The following is a 20,875-nucleotide window of genomic DNA, read 5'->3' on the forward strand; positions in this document are numbered from 1 at the left end:
AAGATTGCCTTATATCTGTGAGAAGTTGGTTGTCTAGTAATTTCTTGCTCTTAACTTCTGATAAGACTGAAATGATGGTTCTTGGTCCAGCCAGACATTGCATCATTTTGATCAGTTGGCGCTTAATTTGGGTTCGTGTGTTGTGCATCATATGGACAAAGTGAGGAATCTTGGAGTACTTTTCGATCCGACATTGTCTTTTGGACCACACATTAGAGACATTACGAGGACTGCCTTCTTTCATCTGCGAAATGTGGCGAGGATTCGTCCCATCCTGTCTATGGCTGATGCTGAGACTTTGATACATGCGTTTATTTCTTCCAGACTGGATTATTGTAATGCTTTATTTTCTGGCCTGCCACTGTCTAGCATTCGAGGACTTCAGTTGGTACAGAATGCTGCTGCCAGAGTTTTGACACAAAGTAGGTTTGACCACATTACTCCCATTCTGGCATCCCTTCATTGGCTACCGGTTTCTGCCAGATCAGATTTTAAAGTTTTATTGTTGGTTTATAAAATTGTTCACGGACTGGCACCTTCCTATCTGGCGGACTTGGTTAAGCCCTACATACCTGCGAGGCTCTTGCGTTCGCAGGGCTTCTGTGTGTTCCAAGGATGAACAAGAAGTCTGTGGGGTATAGAGCCTTCTCCTACCATGGTCCGACTTTTTGGAATGATCTACCTGCTGTTATTAGGCAGTCTGACACGGTGGAGACTTTTAAATCAAGACTGAAGACCCACTTTTTTAGACTGTCTTATCAATAATTTAATCTGTGTTTGCTTTGTAATTTCTTTTTATTCTACTGTTTTATCTTTTTATTGTGCTTTTCTTGATTTTAATTTATGATTTTAGATTCATTTGTGTTGTTGTGAATTGTGTGAAGCGCCTTGGGGCGACTTTGTGAGTTGGTGCTATATAAATTAATAAATTGAAATTGATGTAGCAGTTGGAGAGCTGGTTTTGGTAATGATTGAATGCTCTTTTTGAGCTCTACAGATCTCTCCCCATATGTTTCATAGCATTAAACAGAACAAAGTTGGAACAAATTGGGATCATCATATGAAGGAGAAAAAAATACTGTCCAGGTTATCTTATGGTCTCATCAACATTCCCTGGAAATTTTGTGAGCTACATGCAAAAATATGTGTCGCCATTAGTAGCATATCTTCACTTTTGCTAGCACTTGCTCATTGGGTGCTTTCATTTTCAACTTGATGTCAAAAGAAATTGATCTTTAAAAGTTATAATGCTTCACCCCTTCACTTTCCATGTCGAAAGTGAAAATGGAAAAGTCCAGGATTAGAAAATCCCTTCTACTCCCAGGCTATGCATGACTGGAAGGACCTGCCAGAGGACGTGATTACAACATCAACAATTTCCTCCTTTGAATGTTGTGAGTATCAGCAGTGGAAGGACCAAACAGGAATTCCAATCTCACACATAGCTGTAGGAACCCAATTGTTGGTACCAGGGAAGAAGGTGAAGATCTGGAATCAGAGGCTGTGACCCCGAACTGAACAGAAGACTAAATTATTATGATTATATGAATAATGTATACAGTGTATTATTAATACAAAAGACATAGCTCATACTTAATATTATCATATGGAGTTCACTCTACATTTGCTACACTCATATTGGAAAATGTATTGTGGATATAAATTACATTAATAGCAACAGCTTGGTCACTTGTAGCTAATCAGTTTATGGACCAGAAAAATCTGATTTTCATATCAGATCAGCTGAGACGGATAATCTGTTATGGTCACCTTGAACAGAATGGGAGGAGCCATAAACAATTTTGAATATATATTCATTTTTTTTCACTCTGACATGATTATGAATGAATCCGATGAAGTCTAAATAAAATAATAATTATGTGTAGCCCTTGTTGCCTCTATGCAGAAGGTAACGTAATCATCAGCATTTGTCTGCCTGTAACAAGGATCTAAAAAAAAAAAAAATGGAGTGTCTGTGCAGGTTCAGGGAACATACCTTTTTGCATTTTATTCTACAGTCTGACATGAAAACAGCCAAGTTTCTCTGTGAGTCAACAGGGTGCAAAGGTCAAAACATCAGCAAGGTCAAAATGTCAGTGGTTGTTCCTGATGTGTGCAGATTTCAAAATCTTAAAATTGTGGTCGGCGGGTAAAGCAAAACCTTCAGGCCCATAACGGCATTAAAAATAGTAACATGGCAGTCAAGCAGGAAGATGCTAAATTAGCTGCGCGGATGTCAACACAGTGTGAAGGTTTAGTGGGTTATTGGAGAACTTGACCTTCTTTGTGTTTTCTTATGTTTGGATGCTGCCTGAAATCATCAGAGTCCTCACTGTGCAAAGCAGAACTCCGGTGTAAAACTAAAAGCTCTGGTGTCACAAGCTCAGCGGTGAGCGCTCAGCTCTGCAGTGTGTTGAGCAACTAGCCAGCTTCTGTTTAAATGGAAGTGAAAAAGCGCACTTGTTTTAGATCTGTCAGAAGTGACGTGTTGTGACTGCAGAAGTGACATTCTGAGCCAAAACCCGACTTTTTCAGGCTAACCCATGAGCAAGTGTGAGGAAGTGGGTCAGAACCGCACACGCTCTGTCAGCGCTGGTGGCGACTCATAGATGTTTGGCCATCTGTCTGATCCACAGATGACTGCGGCTCTGACTGTTGTTTCAGTCTGAGCTGCTACATTGTACATGTATGTATTCAAGTACAACAAACAAAACAACAAAAAAATCTATTGGCTTGTCCCGATTTTTTTTTTTTTTTTTTTTTTTTTTTTTTTTTTTTTTTTTTTTTTAGGGCCGTCACAGCGGCTCCCCATGTTGGTTTGGTGCATATTTTACACCAGTTGCCCTTCCTGAAGCTTATAACTCCTTCAGAGTTGTCACGGGTGTGTAGTCATTGATAAATTAAATTCTTGGTGGCTTCCCTCACCAGATTCCTTCCCGTACTGTGACAAGTTTTTGAGATTGGCTGAGTCCAGACATATTTATTGTGTAGTTTGTGTTTCTTGATGTAAATAAAGTCCAAGACGTATTCAATAACTTGGAAATGTTCACGTGTCCATCCCCTGACTTCAAACTCACTCTTTCAGAAAACCTTTGGGCAACATCAGAGGGTTTTTCCAGCATTTTTATGGAATCTTTACCTGCAGCACTGATACGATTACTGTTTTCCATCTGAGACGCAGTGCAGAAAGTATTCACAGCACTTCACTTTTTCCACACTTTGTGATACAACCTTATTCCAAAATTGATGAAATGCATTTTTGTTCCTAAAAATTCTACACACAGTATCCCATAATGATAAAATGAAAAAAGTTTTTTTAAAAGGTTTTTGCAAATTTATTAAAAATAAAAGAAGTAAGAAATGACATGTACATAAGTATTCACTGCCTTTGCCATGAAGCTCAGAATTGAGTTCAGGTGCCTCCTGTTTCCCCTGATCATCCTTGAGATGTTTCTACAGCTTAACTGGAGTCCACCTGGAGTAAATTCAGTTGATTGGACATGATTTGGATATATAAGGTTCCACAGTTGACAGTCAGAGCACGAACCAATCATGAAGTCAAAGGAAATGTCTGGAGGCACAAATCTGGGGAAGGATACAAAAACATTTCTGCTGTTTTGAAGTTCCCAATGAGCACAGTGGCCTTCATCATCTATGAATGGAAGAAGTTCAGATCCACCAGGAGTCTTTCTAGAGCTGGCCGCCCATCTTAACTGAGCGATCAGGGGAGAAGGACCTTAGTCAGGGAGGTGACCAGGAACCCGATGGTCACTCTGTCAGAGCTCCAGTATTCCTCTGTGGAGAGAGAAGAATCTTCCAGAAGGATAAATCATCTCTGCTGCAATCCACCAATCAGGCCTGTATGGTAGAGTGGCCAGACAGAAGCCACTCCTTAGTAAAAGGCACATGGCAGCCCATCTGGAGTTTGACAAAAGGCACCTGAGGGACTCTCAGAAACAAAATTCTCTGGTCTGATGAGACAAAGATTGAACTCTTTGGCGTCATGTTTGGAGGAAACCAGGCACCATCCCTACAGTGCAGCTTGGTGGTGGCAGCATCATGCTGTGGGGATGTTTTTCAGCAGCAGGAACTGGGAGACTAGTCAGGATTGAGGGAAAGATGAATGTAGCAATGTACAGAGACATCCTGGATGAAAACCTGCTCCAGAGCGCTCTGGACCTCAGACTGGGATGACTGTTCATCTTTCAGCAGGACAGTGACCTGAAGCACACAACAAATAACAAAGGAGTGGCTTCAGGACAACTCTGTGAATGTCCTTGAGTGACCCAGCCAGAGCCCAGACCTGAACCTGAGTGAACATCTCTGGAGAGATCTGAAAATGTCTGTGCACCGACGCTCCACATTTGAGAGGTGCTGGAAAGAGGAATGGACCAAACTGTCCAAAGATAGGTGCCCCAAGCTTGCGGTAGTTGCTGCCAAAGGTGCATCAACAAAGTATTGAATAAAAGCTGTGAATACTTATGTACACGTGACTTCTATATATAACTTTTTCATGTTGTCATTATGGGGTGTTGTGAGTAGAACTTTGAGGGGATAAAATTAATCAATTCCATTTCGGAATAAGGCTTTAACATAACAAAATGTGGAAAAAGTGAAGCGCTGTGAATACTTTATGGATATACTGATGATATGAGAACAGATACTTCACCAGAAGATCTGAAAACAGATCATGTGAGAACAGATACTCTGATCACATGACAGCTGTTGCTCATATTCACACTCACATGTGAATGCCCGGAGCCTCGTGCAACATTCTGACCCGCATCAATTTTGACACCAAATTAAGTATTCACTGTGTTGGTCAGGGGCAGTTTGACTTTAGCCAGGAATCTAACCTACAACCCTTCAGTTAGTGGACAATGTGTTCTAAAGAAAAGGTGGCGGCGGTTTTTAAACGGGTGTGAAACTGAGATATTTCTGATGTGTTCAGACACGACTGAGTGACGACACTCGTTCAAGTTACAGTGAAACGAGAGAAAATCACAACCAAAGAATGTTTGTTTCATTGGTCAATGATTGAAATGATTCACTGAGTTTTTACACTCAGTGAACCATTTCAATTTCAGAATTTTTCAATTTTGCACTTGTTAATTTTATAATTGATTAATTGAATAGCAGTGATTGATTGTGTATAGCAGGGGTAGGCAACCTGTTCCAGAAAGAGCCATGAGGGTGCAGGTTTTCTTTGCAGCCACTGACTCCACCAGGTGATTTCACTGATTAACTGATTCCATCTGCTCAAAGTGATATTAATCAGTAAAATCACCTGGTGGAGTCAGTGGCTGCAAAGAAAACCTGCACCCTCATGGCTCTTCCTGGAACAGGTTGCCTACCCCTGTTGTATAGGGATCAGACATCGGTCAGATCTCCTACAGATCAGTTTTCGGTGGATAAATGTAGGTCAGCAGGTTTTCAGCTCCAGTGCAGCTGTTTTTGTTGTTGCATAATTCGGCGTTGTGACTCATGAGGTTTTGTAACACCAAACTGTCTGGAAAACATTACAGCATTGATAACTTCTGAGATTGATAACTTCTGGATGTCCAAGTGCAGCTCCTCGTCTCTCTAACGTGTCGCTGTGACCTGACTGTGTCTGCAGCCATTCGCTGTCCTTTCTGCTCAAAGCCGTTCCCGGATGGTCGTTTCGAGGATCACCTGCTAAGCTGCCTCACGTCTCCGCCGCTACCTTACAACAGTAAGTGCTGGAACACGCAAATACCACACGGATGTATCGACAGGTCCGACGCGCTGACAGCTGCTCTGTGCTCTGCGTTTGCAGCGGACGTGCTCAGTAAAGACAGCGGTGAGTGTTCCATCTGCTTGGAGGATCTGGTTCAGGGTGAGACCATCGCCAGGCTGGCTTGTCTCTGCGTCTACCATAAGAGGTGAGACAGTTTACTTCACACGTATGAGAGTAAAATATCAGCAGTGATGAATATGTTCATGTCCCGAGGAGGAAACTGACAGAATGTGGCCTCATGCCAGATGCAGATTTTCTGCAAATTTAGGAAAAACTAATGTACTGCCAAAATGTGCAAATACAAAAAACATACTGATGAAAGTATAATTTATTGTCAAAGTATCACAAGGCTTTAGCACAGTCTTTGCACCATGACAGCTGAGGATTTGATCACACGTGCAGAGTAATTCACACCATTCAAAACAGCAGGTGTCACTTAAATTGACTCACACCAGAAATATTGTGCTAAATCTCAAGTGACACTTTAATTTTTTGTGAGGTTTTTATTTTATTTTTGTAATTGACTCATGACAGAAATATTGAGTTTTTTTTTTTTAATTTATTGATTGTACTTGTAAGGCATAATGTATTTGTTTCTGAAGACTGATGTGACTAGCATACATTGTGTGTTTGTTTGATAGACACATTTTATATTTGCAAAACAAAATGCACTCTTTGGTTAAAGTTTTTTTTTTTTTTTTTTTTTTTTTTTTTTTTTTTTTTTTTTTTTTTTTTTTTTACAATTCATAGAGCATTTCTCCAACCAGCCAGCCAGCAGAAGGCAGAAAAGTGCTTCAAAAAATTTTTTTTCAGCATTTTTTGTTACAAGCAGGCATCTATGCTAGATCAAGTCCTTATATAGTAAGGTTTCACATCAGGGGCGATGGTCCAATCCTTTTGATATGCATATCAAATTACTCGTCCTGATGAGTAGAGTTCAAAAATATATAGTTTGACCTATTTTGACCTTGTGTTACGTCACAATGACCGGAAATGTGGAAAGGTCAACGCACTTTTCGTGAAGGGTCAAAGTCATAAAATCTGTTATGATGGTCCGGTTTTGACGATTCTGGTGTCTAATTATATGTTTTCTTGCATGAGAAAACCAATAAGACAACTTACATAGACCATTATGCCAGTCTTAGCTATGAAAATACAATTATGTCAGAAAATCCAAGTTCTGAAATGGGTATGTCCATAGACCCTAGAACTTTCTAGGGTCTATGATCATACATATTAACTGGCCTATTTTACCTCGAGCACCTTTATTGTAGATCAAAAATACTTAATGTTTATGTATATTTTGGTGAATATGAAGAAAACAAAAAGACATTTTAGAGTATATGATAATGGTCAATTTATCAGAATCATATTCGGGCTAGGTTGCCTTCGTAATGGCAACTAAAATTACAAAATTCACAGGCTATTTAACATTGATTTCAATTACGAGAGAAAAAGTGCATGAAAAAGCAATTTAAAATGTAAAACATGTTCCATGTGGCTTCCCATACAAGAAGCAGCATGATGCATGGGTGACAGGAGGGGTACAGGCTGGATGTAAACATTTGCATATGAAAAGAACTTTCTCCCATTGCTCAGAAGTTTGAGGAGATAAAAGTCAACCTTTTGTAGCTGTTGTGAGGTAAGTTTCACATATTTTGCTAATTTCCAGTAATATGTTGTTGCATATAGAAAAGTAAAGTGGAACCCAATAGGAAAATGTAGGTTATGTGGTATTTCAAGTCAAGGTTGCTGCAAGCACACGGTCATCTGGATAGCTTCAAGGTATATAATTGACAAGTATCACATTCCGTAAGCTTACTGACTTTTGTGCAGTCTATTTATAACTGCAGTAATAACTGCAAACATTATATACTACAGAAATTGTATTTTAATACTATATTACCTACATCAATCCACAACTAAAAATTAAAATGGGGTATGTTGAATGCAAGACTGCAGCCTGTAAGTGCTTTAAGAGTGGTCAGTGTTGCATGGATGCCTGTGGGTGCCGTGCAGAAGGCTGTTTAAACCCAGGTTGATTGCTTTAAGTAGTGAACACAACAAAACACTTAAAATGCAGTATTTTCAGTTTGGAATTTATATAGAATGTCCTTTAAATGCGTTTATTTGTAATCTAATTTCAGAATTATGCAGTTTTGGATCTACATTTATTACAAGAGAAAAAAGGTACCTCTTGGAACTTACATTAACAACACAATGTATAGCTCATGGCTCTGATGCTTGAACTTGTAAATTATGATGTGTAAAGTTAACAATGAATCAGAAAATGTGATTCAGAGAAAATTTATATTTTTTGCCCTAAGATGTCTTGTTTTGGTTGTTGTTTGTACCCTTTTACCCTCTATTTACACCCAAATATACTTCAAATGATGTCAAATCACATCAAATCATAGTTTTACCATACCATGTTTTTCCATAACATGGGTGGTAATCAGTTTAATTTTTTATGGAATGCCCCTTTAAGGTAACTAAAATTAGTCAATTTGGTAGTAATAACAGAAAAAATGTCAGTGGGTGTATTGAACTTATTTTGAATGGTTCTGATACTTGAGGTATCAGGTGTATGTTGTGTAATGGAAACAATGAATCATAAAAATTATTTTAATAAATTAGCCATAGTGTACTCTAAAATGTCTCTGTCTTCTTTGCTTTTGTATTCTGATTTTCTTTATATTCACAAAAAACATACATATGCAGTTCTTATATTTAATTAATGTGCTTGATGTAAATGAGGCCAATTATGATCAATTTTAATGTCATAACCATTTTGAAGTTGGATAAAGTTAATCAATAGACCCATCTTATCTGACATAATTGTATTTTCATCGCTAAGACTGGCATAATGGTCTATGTAAGTTGTCTTATTGCTTTTCTTGTGCAAGAAAACATATAATTAGACACCAAAATTGTCATAATCAGACCATCATAACAGATTTTATGAATTTGACCCTTCACGAAAAGTACGTTGACCGTTCCACATTTTCGGTCATTGTGATGTAACGCAAGGTCACAAATAGGCCAAACTATATATTTTTGAACTCTACTCGTCAAGACGAGTAATTTGATATGCATATCAAAAGGATTGGACCATTTTTGAATTTTGACCCAAAAATGGGGGTGTTTGGCCCAAAAAAATGATTTTTATTTTTGGCATTGCCCCTGATGTGAAACCTTACTATATAAGGACTTGATCTAGCATAGATGCCTGCTTGTAACAAAAAATGCCGTAAAAAAAAATTTTTTTGAAGCACTTTTCTGCCTTCTGCTGGCTGTCTAAACATGTTTGGTTTGTAAAGTTTTGGCAGGATTTTGGTGCTGTACTAGTAGCACAGTCTGTTTTTCAGTTTTACTAAAAAAGATAAAACTAGTGTGTTGTCTGTAGGGATCCATGGGCTCTAGATTGGGTAGCGTTTATAAAATAGGTAGCTGACATTTTTCAAAGGTGGTAATAAATTAAGCAATGAGTTTGAGTTGTGTGTCAGTCCAGAATGTTTTTAGAACCTTAGACCGCAACAATTTTTAGAAGAGAAACTCAACCCTTTTATTTCAGAATCAGTATGGCTTTTATTTGCCAAGTATCCACAGAATACAAGGAATGTGACTTTGGTTTGAGCTGCACTCTCGCTGTGTGGCGTGTATATGTATACATATATACTAAACACTGAATAATTCACAGTAATAAAATGTGCAGATGAAATGTGCAATAAGAGGAAAAGAAAGGATGTGTGAGACAGACAACAGATTGAAGTTAAACTACATGAATGAGTGAGGTTTTTTTTTTGTTTTTTTTTTGGCAGGTTGAGTTTATAAGTGCGATGGCCTGTGGAAAGAAACTGTTCCTGTGTCTCATTGTTTTGAAACAATGAGCAACATTGTTTTTGTGTCTCATTGTTAAGCGCCTTGGGGCAACTGTTTGTTGTGATTTGGCGCTATATAAATAAAATTGATTTGAAAGAAACAATTGTTGATTATGTTAATTAAATAACTGTTAATTATATAATTTTTAATATTAATTTACTGTCCTAATGTATTTATAAATTATTTAGGTTGTTACTATCATCATTATTATTATCATTTTATTTTAATATTGCTTCTGTTTTGTCATTTGATTTTTAAATTGAACACAGTGGAAATAAGGGGTTGTTTTTGTTGTTTTTTTTTTATTTCTTGTGTCACATGTATGTTTTCATTTCATGTATTTTTAACGGATTTACAATTATACACACAACAAAAATATAAACGCAACACTTTTGGTTTTGCTCCCATTTTGTATGAGATGAACTCAAAGATCTAAAACTTTTTCCACATACACAATATCACCATTTCCCTCAAATATTGTTCACAAACCAGTCTAAATCTGTGATAGTGAGCACTTCTCCTTTGTTGAGATAATCCATCCCACCTCACAGGTGTGCCATATCAAGATGCTGATTAGACACCATGATTAGTGCACAGGTGTGCCTTAGACTGCCCACAATAAAAGGCCACTCTGAAAGGTGCAGTTTTATCACACAGCACAATGCCACAGATGTCGCAAGATTAGAGGGAGCATGCAATTGGCATGCTGACAGCAGGAATGTCAACCAGAGCTGTTGCTCGTGTATTGAATGTTCATTTCTCTACCATAAGCCGTCTCCAAAGGCGTTTCAGAGAATTTGGCAGTACATCCAACCAGCCTCACAACCGCAGACCACATGTAACCACACCAGCCCAGGACCTCCACATCCAGCATGTTCACCTCCAAGATCGTCTGAGACCAGCCACTCGGACAGCTGCTGAAACAATCGGTTTGCATAACCAAAGAATTTCTGCACAAACTGTCAGAAACCGTCTCAGGGAAGCTCATCTGCATGCTCGTCGTCCTCATCAGGGTCTCGACCTGACTCCAGTTGGTCGTCGTAACAGACTTGAGTGGGCAAATGCTCACATTCGCTGGCGTTTGGCACGTTGGAGAGGTGTTCTCTTCACGGATGAATCCCGGTTCACACTGTCCAGGGCAGATGGCAGACAGCGTGTGTGGCGTCGTGTGGGTGAGCGGTTTTCTGATGTCAATGTTGTGGATCGAGTGGCCCATGGTGGCGGTGGGGTTATGGTATGGGCAGGTGTCTGTTATGGACGAAGAACACAGGTGCATTTTATTGATGGCATTTTGAATGCACAGAGATACCGTGACGAGATCCTGAGGCCCATTGTTGTGCCATACATCCAAGAACATCACCTCATGTTGCAGCAGGATAATGCACGGCCCCATGTTGCAAGGATCTGTACACAATTCTTGGAAGCTGAAAATGTCCCAGTTCTTGCATGGCCGGCATACATGAGTATGCAAAACATGTCACCCATTGAGCATGTTTGGGATGCTCTGGACCGGCGTATATGACAGCGTGTACCAGTTCCTGCCAATATCCAGCAACTTCGCACAGTCATTGAAGAGGAGTGGACCAACGTTCCACAGGCCACAATTGACAACCTGATCAACTCTATGCGAAGGAGATGTGTTGCACTGCAGGAGGCAAATGGTGGTCACACCAGATACTGACTGGTATCCCCCCAATAAAACAAAACTGCACCTTTCAGAGTGGCCTTTTATTGTGGGCAGTCTAAGGCACACCTGTGCACTAATCATGGTGTCTAATCAGCATCTTGATATGGCACACCTGTGAGGTGGGATGGATTATCTCAGCAAAGGAGAAGTGCTCACTATCACAGATTTAGACTGGTTTGTGAACAATATTTGAGGGAAATGGTGATATTGTGTATCAATCAATCAATCAATTTTTTTATATAGCGCCAAATCACAACAAACAGTTGCCCAAGGCGCTTTATATTGTAAGGCAAGGCCATACAATAATTATGTAAAACCCCAACGGTCAAAACGACCCCCTGTGAGCAAGCACTTGGCTACAGTGGGAAGGAAAAACTCCCTTTTAACAGGAAGAAACCTCCAGCAGAACCAGGCTCAGGGAGGGGCAGTCTTCTGCTGGGACTGGTTGGGGCTGAGGGAGAGAACCAGGAAAAAGACATGCTGTGGAGGGGAGCAGAGATCGATCGCTAATGATTAAATGCAGAGTGGTGCATACAGAGCAAAAAGAGAAAGAAACAGTGCATCATGGGAACCCCCCAGCAGTCTACGTCTATAGCAGCATAACTAAGGGATGGTTCAGGGTCACCTGATCCAGCCCTAACTATAAGCTTTAGCAAAAAGGAAAGTTTTAAGCCTAATCTTAAAAGTAGAGAGGGTGTCTGTCTCCCTGATCTGAATTGGGAGCTGGTTCCACAGGAGAGGAGCCTGAAAGCTGAAGGCTCTGCCTCCCATTCTACTCTTACAAACCCTAGGAACTACAAGTAAGCCTGCAGTCTGAGAGCGAAGCGCTCTATTGGGGTGATATGGTACTACGAGGTCCCTAAGATAAGATGGGACCTGATTATTCAAAACCTTATAAGTAAGAAGAAGAATTTTAAATTCTATTCTAGAATTAACAGGAAGCCAATGAAGAGAGGCCAATATGGGTGTGATATGCTCTCTCCTTCTAGTCCCCGTCAGTACTCTAGCTGCAGCATTTTGAATTAACTGAAGGCTTTTTAGGGAACTTTTAGGACAACCTGATAATAATGAATTACAATAGTCCAGCCTAGAGGAAATAAATGCATGAATTAGTTTTTCAGCATCACTCTGAGACAAGACCTTTCTGATTTTAGAGATATTGTGTAAATGCAAAAAAGCAGTCCTACATATTTGTTTAATATGCGCTTTGAATGACATATCCTGATCAAAAATGACTCCAAGATTTCTCACAGTATTACTAGAGGTCAGGGTAATGCCATCCAGAGTAAGGATCTGGTTAGACACCATGTTTCTAAGATTTGTGGGGCCAAGTACAATAACTTCAGTTTTATCTGAGTTTAAAAGCAGGAAATTAGAGGTCATCCATGTCTTTATGTCTGTAAGACAATCCTGCAGTTTAGCTAATTGGTGTGTGTCCTCTGGCTTCATGGATAGATAAAGCTGGGTATCATCTGCGTAACAATGAAAATTTAAGCAATACCGTCTAATAATACTGCCTAAGGGAAGCATGTATAAAGTGAATAAAATTGGTCCTAGCACAGAACCTTGTGGAACTCCATAATTAACTTTAGTCTGTGAAGAAGATTCCCCATTTACATGAACAAATTGTAATCTATTAGACAAATATGATTCAAACCACCGCAGCGCAGTGCCTTTAATACCTATGGCATGCTCTAATCTCTGTAATAAAATTTTATGGTCAACAGTATCAAAAGCAGCACTGAGGTCTAACAGAACAAGCACAGAGATGAGTCCACTGTCCGAGGCCATAAGAAGATCATTTGTAACCTTCACTAATGCTGTTTCTGTACTATGATGAATTCTAAAACCTGACTGAAACTCTTCAAATAGACCATTCCTCTGCAGATGATCAGTTAGCTGTTTTACAACTACCCTTTCAAGAATTTTTGAGAGAAAAGGAAGGTTGGAGATTGGCCTATAATTAGCTAAGATAGCTGGGTCAAGTGATGGCTTTTTAAGTAATGGTTTAATTACTGCCACCTTAAAAGCCTGTGGTAACCAGGTTTCTGTAAGGCAGAATAAATCAATATGTTGATCAATTATTATATCATTTACTAACAGGGACTTAGAAGAGAGAGACCTAATGTTTAATAGACCACATTTAACTGTTTTAGTCTGTGGTGCAGTTGAAGGTGTTATATTATTTTTTCTTTTTGAATTTTTATGCTTAAATAGATTTTTGCTGGTTATTGGTGGTCTGGGAGCAGGCACCGTCTCTACGGGGATGGGGTAATGAGGGGATGGCAGGGGGAGAGAAGCTGCAGAGAGGTGTGTAAGACTACAACTCTGCTTCCTGGTCCCAACCCTGGATACTCACGGTTTGGAGGATTTAAGAAAATTGGCCAGATTTCTAGAAATGAGAGCTGCTCCATCCAAAGTGGGATGGATGCCGTCTCTCCTAACAAGACCAGGTTAGTTCCCCAACTAACGGCGGCTAAGCTACCTTGGTCCGCACCGACTACAGGGGCCTGGCTAGCTGTAGAATTTTCCACGGTGCGGAGCCGAGTCTCCAATTCGCCCAGCCTGGCCTCCAAAGCTACGAATAAGCTACACTTATTACAAGTACCATTACGGCTAAAGGAGGCCGAGGAATAACTAAACATTTCACACCCAGAGCAGAAAAGTGCGGGAGAGACAGGAGAAGCCGCCATGCTAAATCGGCTAAGAGCTAGTAGCTACGCTAAGCTAGCGGATTCCTAAAAACACGCAAAGTGAATAATGTGTAAATAATTTAGAGGTGATTCAGCAGAAGGAGTGCTTTAGTTAAGGCACGTAAAGATTACACTGGGAAACAAATCGTAATCTAGATAACTAGATCAATCTAACTGCGCAGATTAAACAGCTAACAGATACAGAAAAACACCGCTGTGCTCCGGAACAGGAAGTGATACAATACCGCAGTGAGAGCCAACCACCAGTAGAGGCAAGCAAGTGTATGTGGAAAAAGTTTTAGATCTTTGAGTTCATCTCATACAAAATGGGAGCAAAACCAAAAGTGTTGCGTTTATATTTTTGTTGAGTGTATTAGTCCTATCAGTGTTGCGTTTTGGCACCGTTCATCCTTGACCCAAAATTCATAAGCAAACCAAACAGCAAATGTCAGCTGTGCTCTTTGTCTCTTATCGAAGTTGCATGCACACACAGATGTTTGTCTTCAACGCATGCAGGTTCCTCTAATTTTAGACGCAAAGAGGGTGGAAATCAAACACACTACACATTTCACTCATGGTGTCAGCAACATGAGCCTGAACTCAGTCATGGTAACAGCAACATAACTTAACTAAAGTGACTAAACCAATTGAACTACAAAATCACAATAAGTCAATAACACTAACAACACTGTTAAACTAACATGAACCACAATACAACATTTAAAACGCCAAACTCCCATCGTGCATTGCAGTACAACATCTATTGTTTATTGGCTCGCTAAAATTCTCCAAAAATATTAGTCTTATCAGCTTTCTGTTTTTGCAGTATTCATCCTTGACCCAAAATACATAAGCATTCCAAATGGAAAATGTCAGCTCTCTCCAGTTTTTGTGTGATCGAAGCCATACATGCACACACACACAGAGAGGCCACTTGGCTATTATTATAAAGATGGTAATGTCAGATATAGTGTAGGTGACTGTTCCAAACCAGGACATGTTTAGTTTGCTCTGACTAACAACAGCAACAACAAAATCCTTGTTTCCAAATGAACTATTTAGATTATTCTGTTGCAGCCTGGTCCCAATTTTTCACTATGGAACGAAGTTAGTCCTGTAGAAGCTCCTCGGCCTGGACTCCGTAGTGTGAAGCGGACAAGAGTTTGACTTCCCCCGAGTGGGACTCCAGTCCATCACAGGTTGCTTCCCCCAGCCAAGGCTGCTACTGAGTTACAGACAGACTATGCAGAAAAAGTGTCCTGTCCAAGGACACCGACTGGTAGCATGACTGCGACTTCAACTCAGGTCTACCTATGGATAGTCCAACTCCTATCCCACTGATCTATCTGGTCCCAAACATTGAGGAATCCTTCTACTGAAGGTGATGGTGAAACACAACCTCCTTGTTGGAGGAAGCATCGAAGTGTCGAAGTTTCAGAGTTTCTGTGGAGTAATTCAGAGAGTTGAGTGTATTTGGGGAGAAACGTTTGGTTTGTGCCCTTGCGCTGTTAGCTGTGGATGTATTGGTCTTCCCTTGTGTAGATGTATAAATCATGACAACATAGTAGCTGTGGCAGGAGTCACCCTGTCATCCTGTTCACACGTTGCCTGACTGCACGGTTAAATAGGCTTTTTAGTCCCTCGTGGCTCGGGTGGGTGGGGGGGATAAACATCCTCATTAGTTCTGTTTTCATCATGTCAGGAAGTGGATTCATCCTGAGAGATACCACGTTGTTTCCGGGAATACCTTCACCACGTCAACAGATATAATCTTCATGTACTTTAAACTGCATCCGTGTCTGTTCTTGCTCCTTGTAGCTGCATAGATTCTTGGTCCAAGGTGAAGCCCTGCTGTCCTGAACATCCCTTCGATTGACTCACAGGTCACACTGTGACCAACCCGACTCAGGTATGACAGATTAGCTTCAACACGAAACACAATAGTACTTGATGATAACACAGAAATATGTTTGAGAAGTAGAGATTACTGGAGATTCATAGGCTTTAACAGGCACAGTACTTACCCAAACCTGCACAAGGCATAATCTAGTGTCGTAAATGTGAACATGATCCATGAAGACCTTGTGGAGTTCTGGCAGTGTTCAAGGATTCTGCCCCCGGTGTCTAAAATGAGCATTGAAATGCACTTGGCATTGTACAGTAGTGTTCAGAATAATAGTAGTGCTATGTGACTAAAAAGATTAATCCAGGTTTTGAGTATATTTCTTATTGTTACATGGGAAACAAGGTACCAGTAGATTCTCACAAATCCAGCAAGACCAAGCATTCATGATATGCACACTCTTAAGGCTATGAAATTGGGCTATTAGTAAAAAAAAGTAGAAAAGGGGGTGTTCACAATAATAGTAGTGTGGCATTCAGTCAGTGAGTTCGTCAGTTTTGTTCATCTACAATGATCTCCAATGCTTTAAAATGGACAAAAAAACAGAGATGCGTGGAAGAAAACAGAAAACAACCATCAAAATGGATAGAAGAATAACCAGAATGGCAAAGGCTCACCGATCAGCTCCAGGATGATCAAAGACAGTCTGGAGTTACCTGTAAGTGCTGTGACAGTTAGAAGACGCCTGTGTGAAGCTAATTTATTTGCAAGAATCCTCCGCAAAGTCCCTCTGTTAAATAAAAGACGTGCAGAAGAGTTTACAATTTGCCAAAGAACACATCAACTGGCCTAAACTGAAATGGAGGAATATTTTGTGGACTGATGAGAGTAAAACTGTTCTTTTTGGGTCCAAGGGCCGCAGACAGTTTGTAAGTCGACCCCCAAACTCTGAATTCAAGCCACAGTTCACAGTGAAGACAGTGAAGCATGGTGGTGCAAGCATCATGATATGGGCATGTTTCTCCTACTATGGTGTTGGGCCTATATATCACATACCAGGTATCATGGATCAGTTTGGATATGTCAAAATACTTGAAGAGGTCATGCCCTTGAAATGGGTGTTTCAACAAAACAATGACCCCAAGCACACTAGTAAACCAGCAAAATCTTGGTTCCAAACCAACAAAATTAATGCCTCGCAGATGTGAAGAAACCATAAAAAACTGTGGTTATACAACTAAATACTAGTTTAGTGATTCACAGGATTGCTAAAAAAGCAGTTTGAACATAATAGATTTGAGTTTGTAGCGTCAACAACAGATGCTACTATTATTGTGAGCACCCCCGTTCCTAGTTTTTTTACCTAATAGCCCAATTTCATAGCCTTAAGAGTGTGCATATCATGAATGCTTGGTCTTGTTGGATTTGTGAGAATCTACTGAATCTACTGGTACCTTGTTTCCCATGTAACAATAAGAAATATACTCAAAACCTGGATTAATCTTTTTAGTCACATAGCACTACTATTATTCTGAACACTACTGTACATGTCCGAGGTTGTTATGAGGTTACAGCTTGTATTAAGTTTCACCTTCTTGTCTTACAGGAAGGTGAAAGTGTACATACGTAAAACTTGCCTAAACCACCATCGTATAAACCGGATGTTCACATTCACCGGACAAAAGCAAAAATCCCAGTGCTTTTGTATTGTTTTCCATGTAATAAACACCATATATAACGGCTTTTGTATAACAGATTTTCACTTGCATCAGACAGAATGTCCCATCCGATCGCAATGTATTTTCAGAAAAAAAAAACCCTTGCATGCACCGGACAGAGCAGTCTGGATGAGGTACGAAATGAAGTTCAGCACTGACACTCGCTGATTCGAGGAAAATGGGCACGGTATTTCCATGATTATTATTCTGTTAATTTTTTTTCCAAATTGTGCTCAGACCCGGCATCTAAACTAAGCAGGGTGTAATTCAAAGCCGGTGATTATTAACAAAATGCTGCTTGCTGCCTGCACTGTAATATGGTTTTAAGTGTGATGAACCAAACTGCTTTAGATCAGAGCCCTCTGCCTGACTGCAAACACTCTCCAGAGCCTAACGTGCACCTGCTTTAACAACCGAGACTGCAAGAGCTGTGATTGGTCACTTTTACATGTTCACTCCTTCCTCTCCTGCTGTATTTTAAAAGTTTTTGCAGTGCGCACGCTGGTTACATTTTGATCATGGATCAAATACGTTTGGCAGAAAAGTCTGCAAATACAGCCAACTTTACAACACAGAGTCAGAAAAAGATGCTCAAATGACCCATAATTCATGGGGGAAGTGGTTGGTTTGGAGGTTGATGATTGTATAAAGAAGCTTGCTGAGGGACAAGTTAATCCAGAAAAGGCCACTGTTCTTGCGGCAAACTGCATAAAGATGCGACTGAGAACTTTAAAAGGGTCACGTCACGCACATGTTGACATCATTGCAAGGCCACGGAGTTGCAAAAGCATAAATCAGGCTTTAGGATTTAAGGTCCCACTCCACAGCGGACTTGAAAATGGATTTTGTCCATTTTATACACATGATGGATTTTGATAACAGACAAAATTCACTGGTCCACCTGAATCCATTATATGTGAGTTTTACTGTAGTTAGTTAAGATAAAACACACAGGATTTAACACTCAGCCCCCTGGTGACAGTATATTGGAAACACATCTAATGTTAACCTTATCCTACGTCTTAGAGAGGGGACCTTGTACACAAAGTTTCACCTTCGTATGCAGTCTTTGCAAAGATATCACATATCAAAGTTTTCTGAGGCATGGCCCCCTGGTGGCCACATTTAGAACTGAAATACACCCATTGTCAACGTGTGAGGTCTTAACATGGTGAGCTTGCTGACAGTTTAATCTTGATACACAGTGTTTGTCAAGATATTGTATACACCAGTCTTGTGGGACTGCCCCCTGGTGGCCACAATTCATTATAGATTCTCTGATTCCTAATCAATTTGCTGTGTGGCAAAAGGCAGGCCTACGCAGGATTTCAGTATTCACAAAGAATTTGGTGTAATGACATAACTGGTTGATTTTTGCAACTTGGAACAGCCAGAAAAAAAGACGCTGACATAAATGAGAGGCGTTAACGTCTGAGACGGATGATTCCAGTCGATGGAAAAATCTGGAAGCAGTTCTAGATTCCCATCCCAATGTTACATCACGCCTAAAAGTGTCTAATTGTCATTTTATCTTTTCCACCCTCACAGGAGACTACGCTGAATCCCAATAAAAAAAACAAAAACAAAGTGTATTTGAACAAGTAAAGCCCGCCATCTGTGTTGGACATTTGAGCAGAGAACCGACAACCTTATGAAGCAACGGTGGCCGGCCTTCTGAGTGCATCAGTCACCTTGAACTTTGCACCATTTCAAGACTTTCTGTTCTCATCTGTGGACGAGAACCTTGTCTGAACACAAGGCTGGGCTCCAACCCGTGGAACAAAAACACACTTTATCATCCCGGAATGACGGATCTCACCTCTGGGAAGATCTTGAACTTGGAGGGAAGAATACAAAAAAAGTATCCCAACCGTGACTCTTCTTTTTCTTCTTGTTTTTTTTTCCTTCGGTTTCCCCCTACAAGTGGGACATACTGTTTTTATTTCAGTATTTTTGCAAAAGAAGTATTGTACATACAGCTTTTCTTTTTTTTTTTTTGCTAACCCTAAATGAACCAATCTGATACTGAAAGCGCAAATGTAGTATTTTATTTTGAAAGGTCGCTGCTGTAACTGTTTTGTGACCAGTATACATTTCACGGGTGTTTTTCCTGAATACAACCCCTGGCAAAAATTATGGAATCACCGGCCTCGGAGGATGTTCATTCAGTTGTTTAATTTTGTGGAAAAAAAGCAGATCACAGACATGACACAAAACTAAAGTCATTTCAAATGGCAACTTTCTGGATTTAAGAAACACTATAAGAAATCAAGAAAAAAAGATTGTGGCAGTCAGTAACAGTTACTTTTTTAGACCAAGCAGAGGAAAAAAATATGGAATCACTCAATTCTGAGGAATAAATTATGGAATCACCCTGTAAATTTCCATCCCCCAAACTAAAACCTGCATCAAATCAGATCTGCTCGTTGACATTGACCCTATGCCATGACATTGATCCTATGTGTCTTTTTGCAAGGAACATTTTCACAGTTTTTGCTCTATGGCAAGATGCATTATCATCTTGAAAAATGATTTCATCATCCCCAGACATCCTTTCAATTGTCCAAAATATCAATGTAAACTTGTGCATTTATTGATGATGTAATGACAGCCATCTCCCCAGTGCCTTTACCTGACATGCAGCCCCATATCATCAATGACTGTGGAAATTTAGATGTTCTCTTCAGGCAGTCATCTTTATAAATCTCATTGGAACGGCACCAAACAAAAGTTCCAGCATCATCACCTTGCCCAATGCAGATTTGAGATTCATCACTGAATATCACTTTAATCCAGTCATCCACAGTCCACAATTGCTTTTCCTTAGCCCATTCTAACCTTGTTTATTCTGTTTAGGTGTTAATGATGGCTTTTGTTAAGCTTTTCTGTATGTAAATCCCATTTCCTTTAGGCGGTTTCTTACAGTTTGGTCACAGACGTTGACTCCAGTTTCCTCCCATTCGTTCCTCATTTGTTTTGTTGTGCATTTTTTGATTTTTGAGACATATTAAGTTTTCTGTCTTGACGCTTTGATGTCTTCCTTGGTCTACCAGTATGTTTGCCTTTAACAACCTTCCCATGTTTTTTGTATTTGGTCCTGAGTTTAGACACAGCTGACTGTGAACAACCAACATCTTTTGCAACATTGCATGATGATTTACTCTCTTTTAAGAGTTTGATAATCCTCTCCTTTGTTTCAACTGACATCGCTCGTGTTGCAGCCATGATTCATGTCAGTCCACTTGGTGCAACAGCTCTCCAAGGTGTGATCACTCCTTTTTAGATGCAGACTAA

General features: G+C 40.0%; 1 protein-coding gene across 1 annotated transcript in view; it reads left to right on the forward strand.

The window, feature by feature from the left end:
- The window catches only part of zgc:66427 (uncharacterized protein LOC406256 homolog), a 25,389-nt gene extending 5,953 nt beyond the window's left edge, over nt 1-19,436 (forward strand). The window contains exons 2-5 of the mRNA XM_034165376.1: nt 5,618-5,713; nt 5,798-5,903; nt 15,839-15,929; nt 19,130-19,436. Of these exons, the coding sequence (XP_034021267.1) occupies nt 5,618-5,713; nt 5,798-5,903; nt 15,839-15,896 (260 nt within the window). The 3' untranslated portion in view covers nt 15,897-15,929; nt 19,130-19,436. The remainder of the gene's footprint in view (nt 1-5,617; nt 5,714-5,797; nt 5,904-15,838; nt 15,930-19,129) is intronic.
- Nucleotides 19,437-20,875: the final 1,439 nt, after the last annotated feature.

Source organism: Thalassophryne amazonica, unplaced genomic scaffold (genome assembly GCF_902500255.1).
Source record: "Thalassophryne amazonica unplaced genomic scaffold, fThaAma1.1, whole genome shotgun sequence".
Classification (NCBI taxonomy): Eukaryota; Metazoa; Chordata; class Actinopteri; order Batrachoidiformes; family Batrachoididae; genus Thalassophryne; species Thalassophryne amazonica.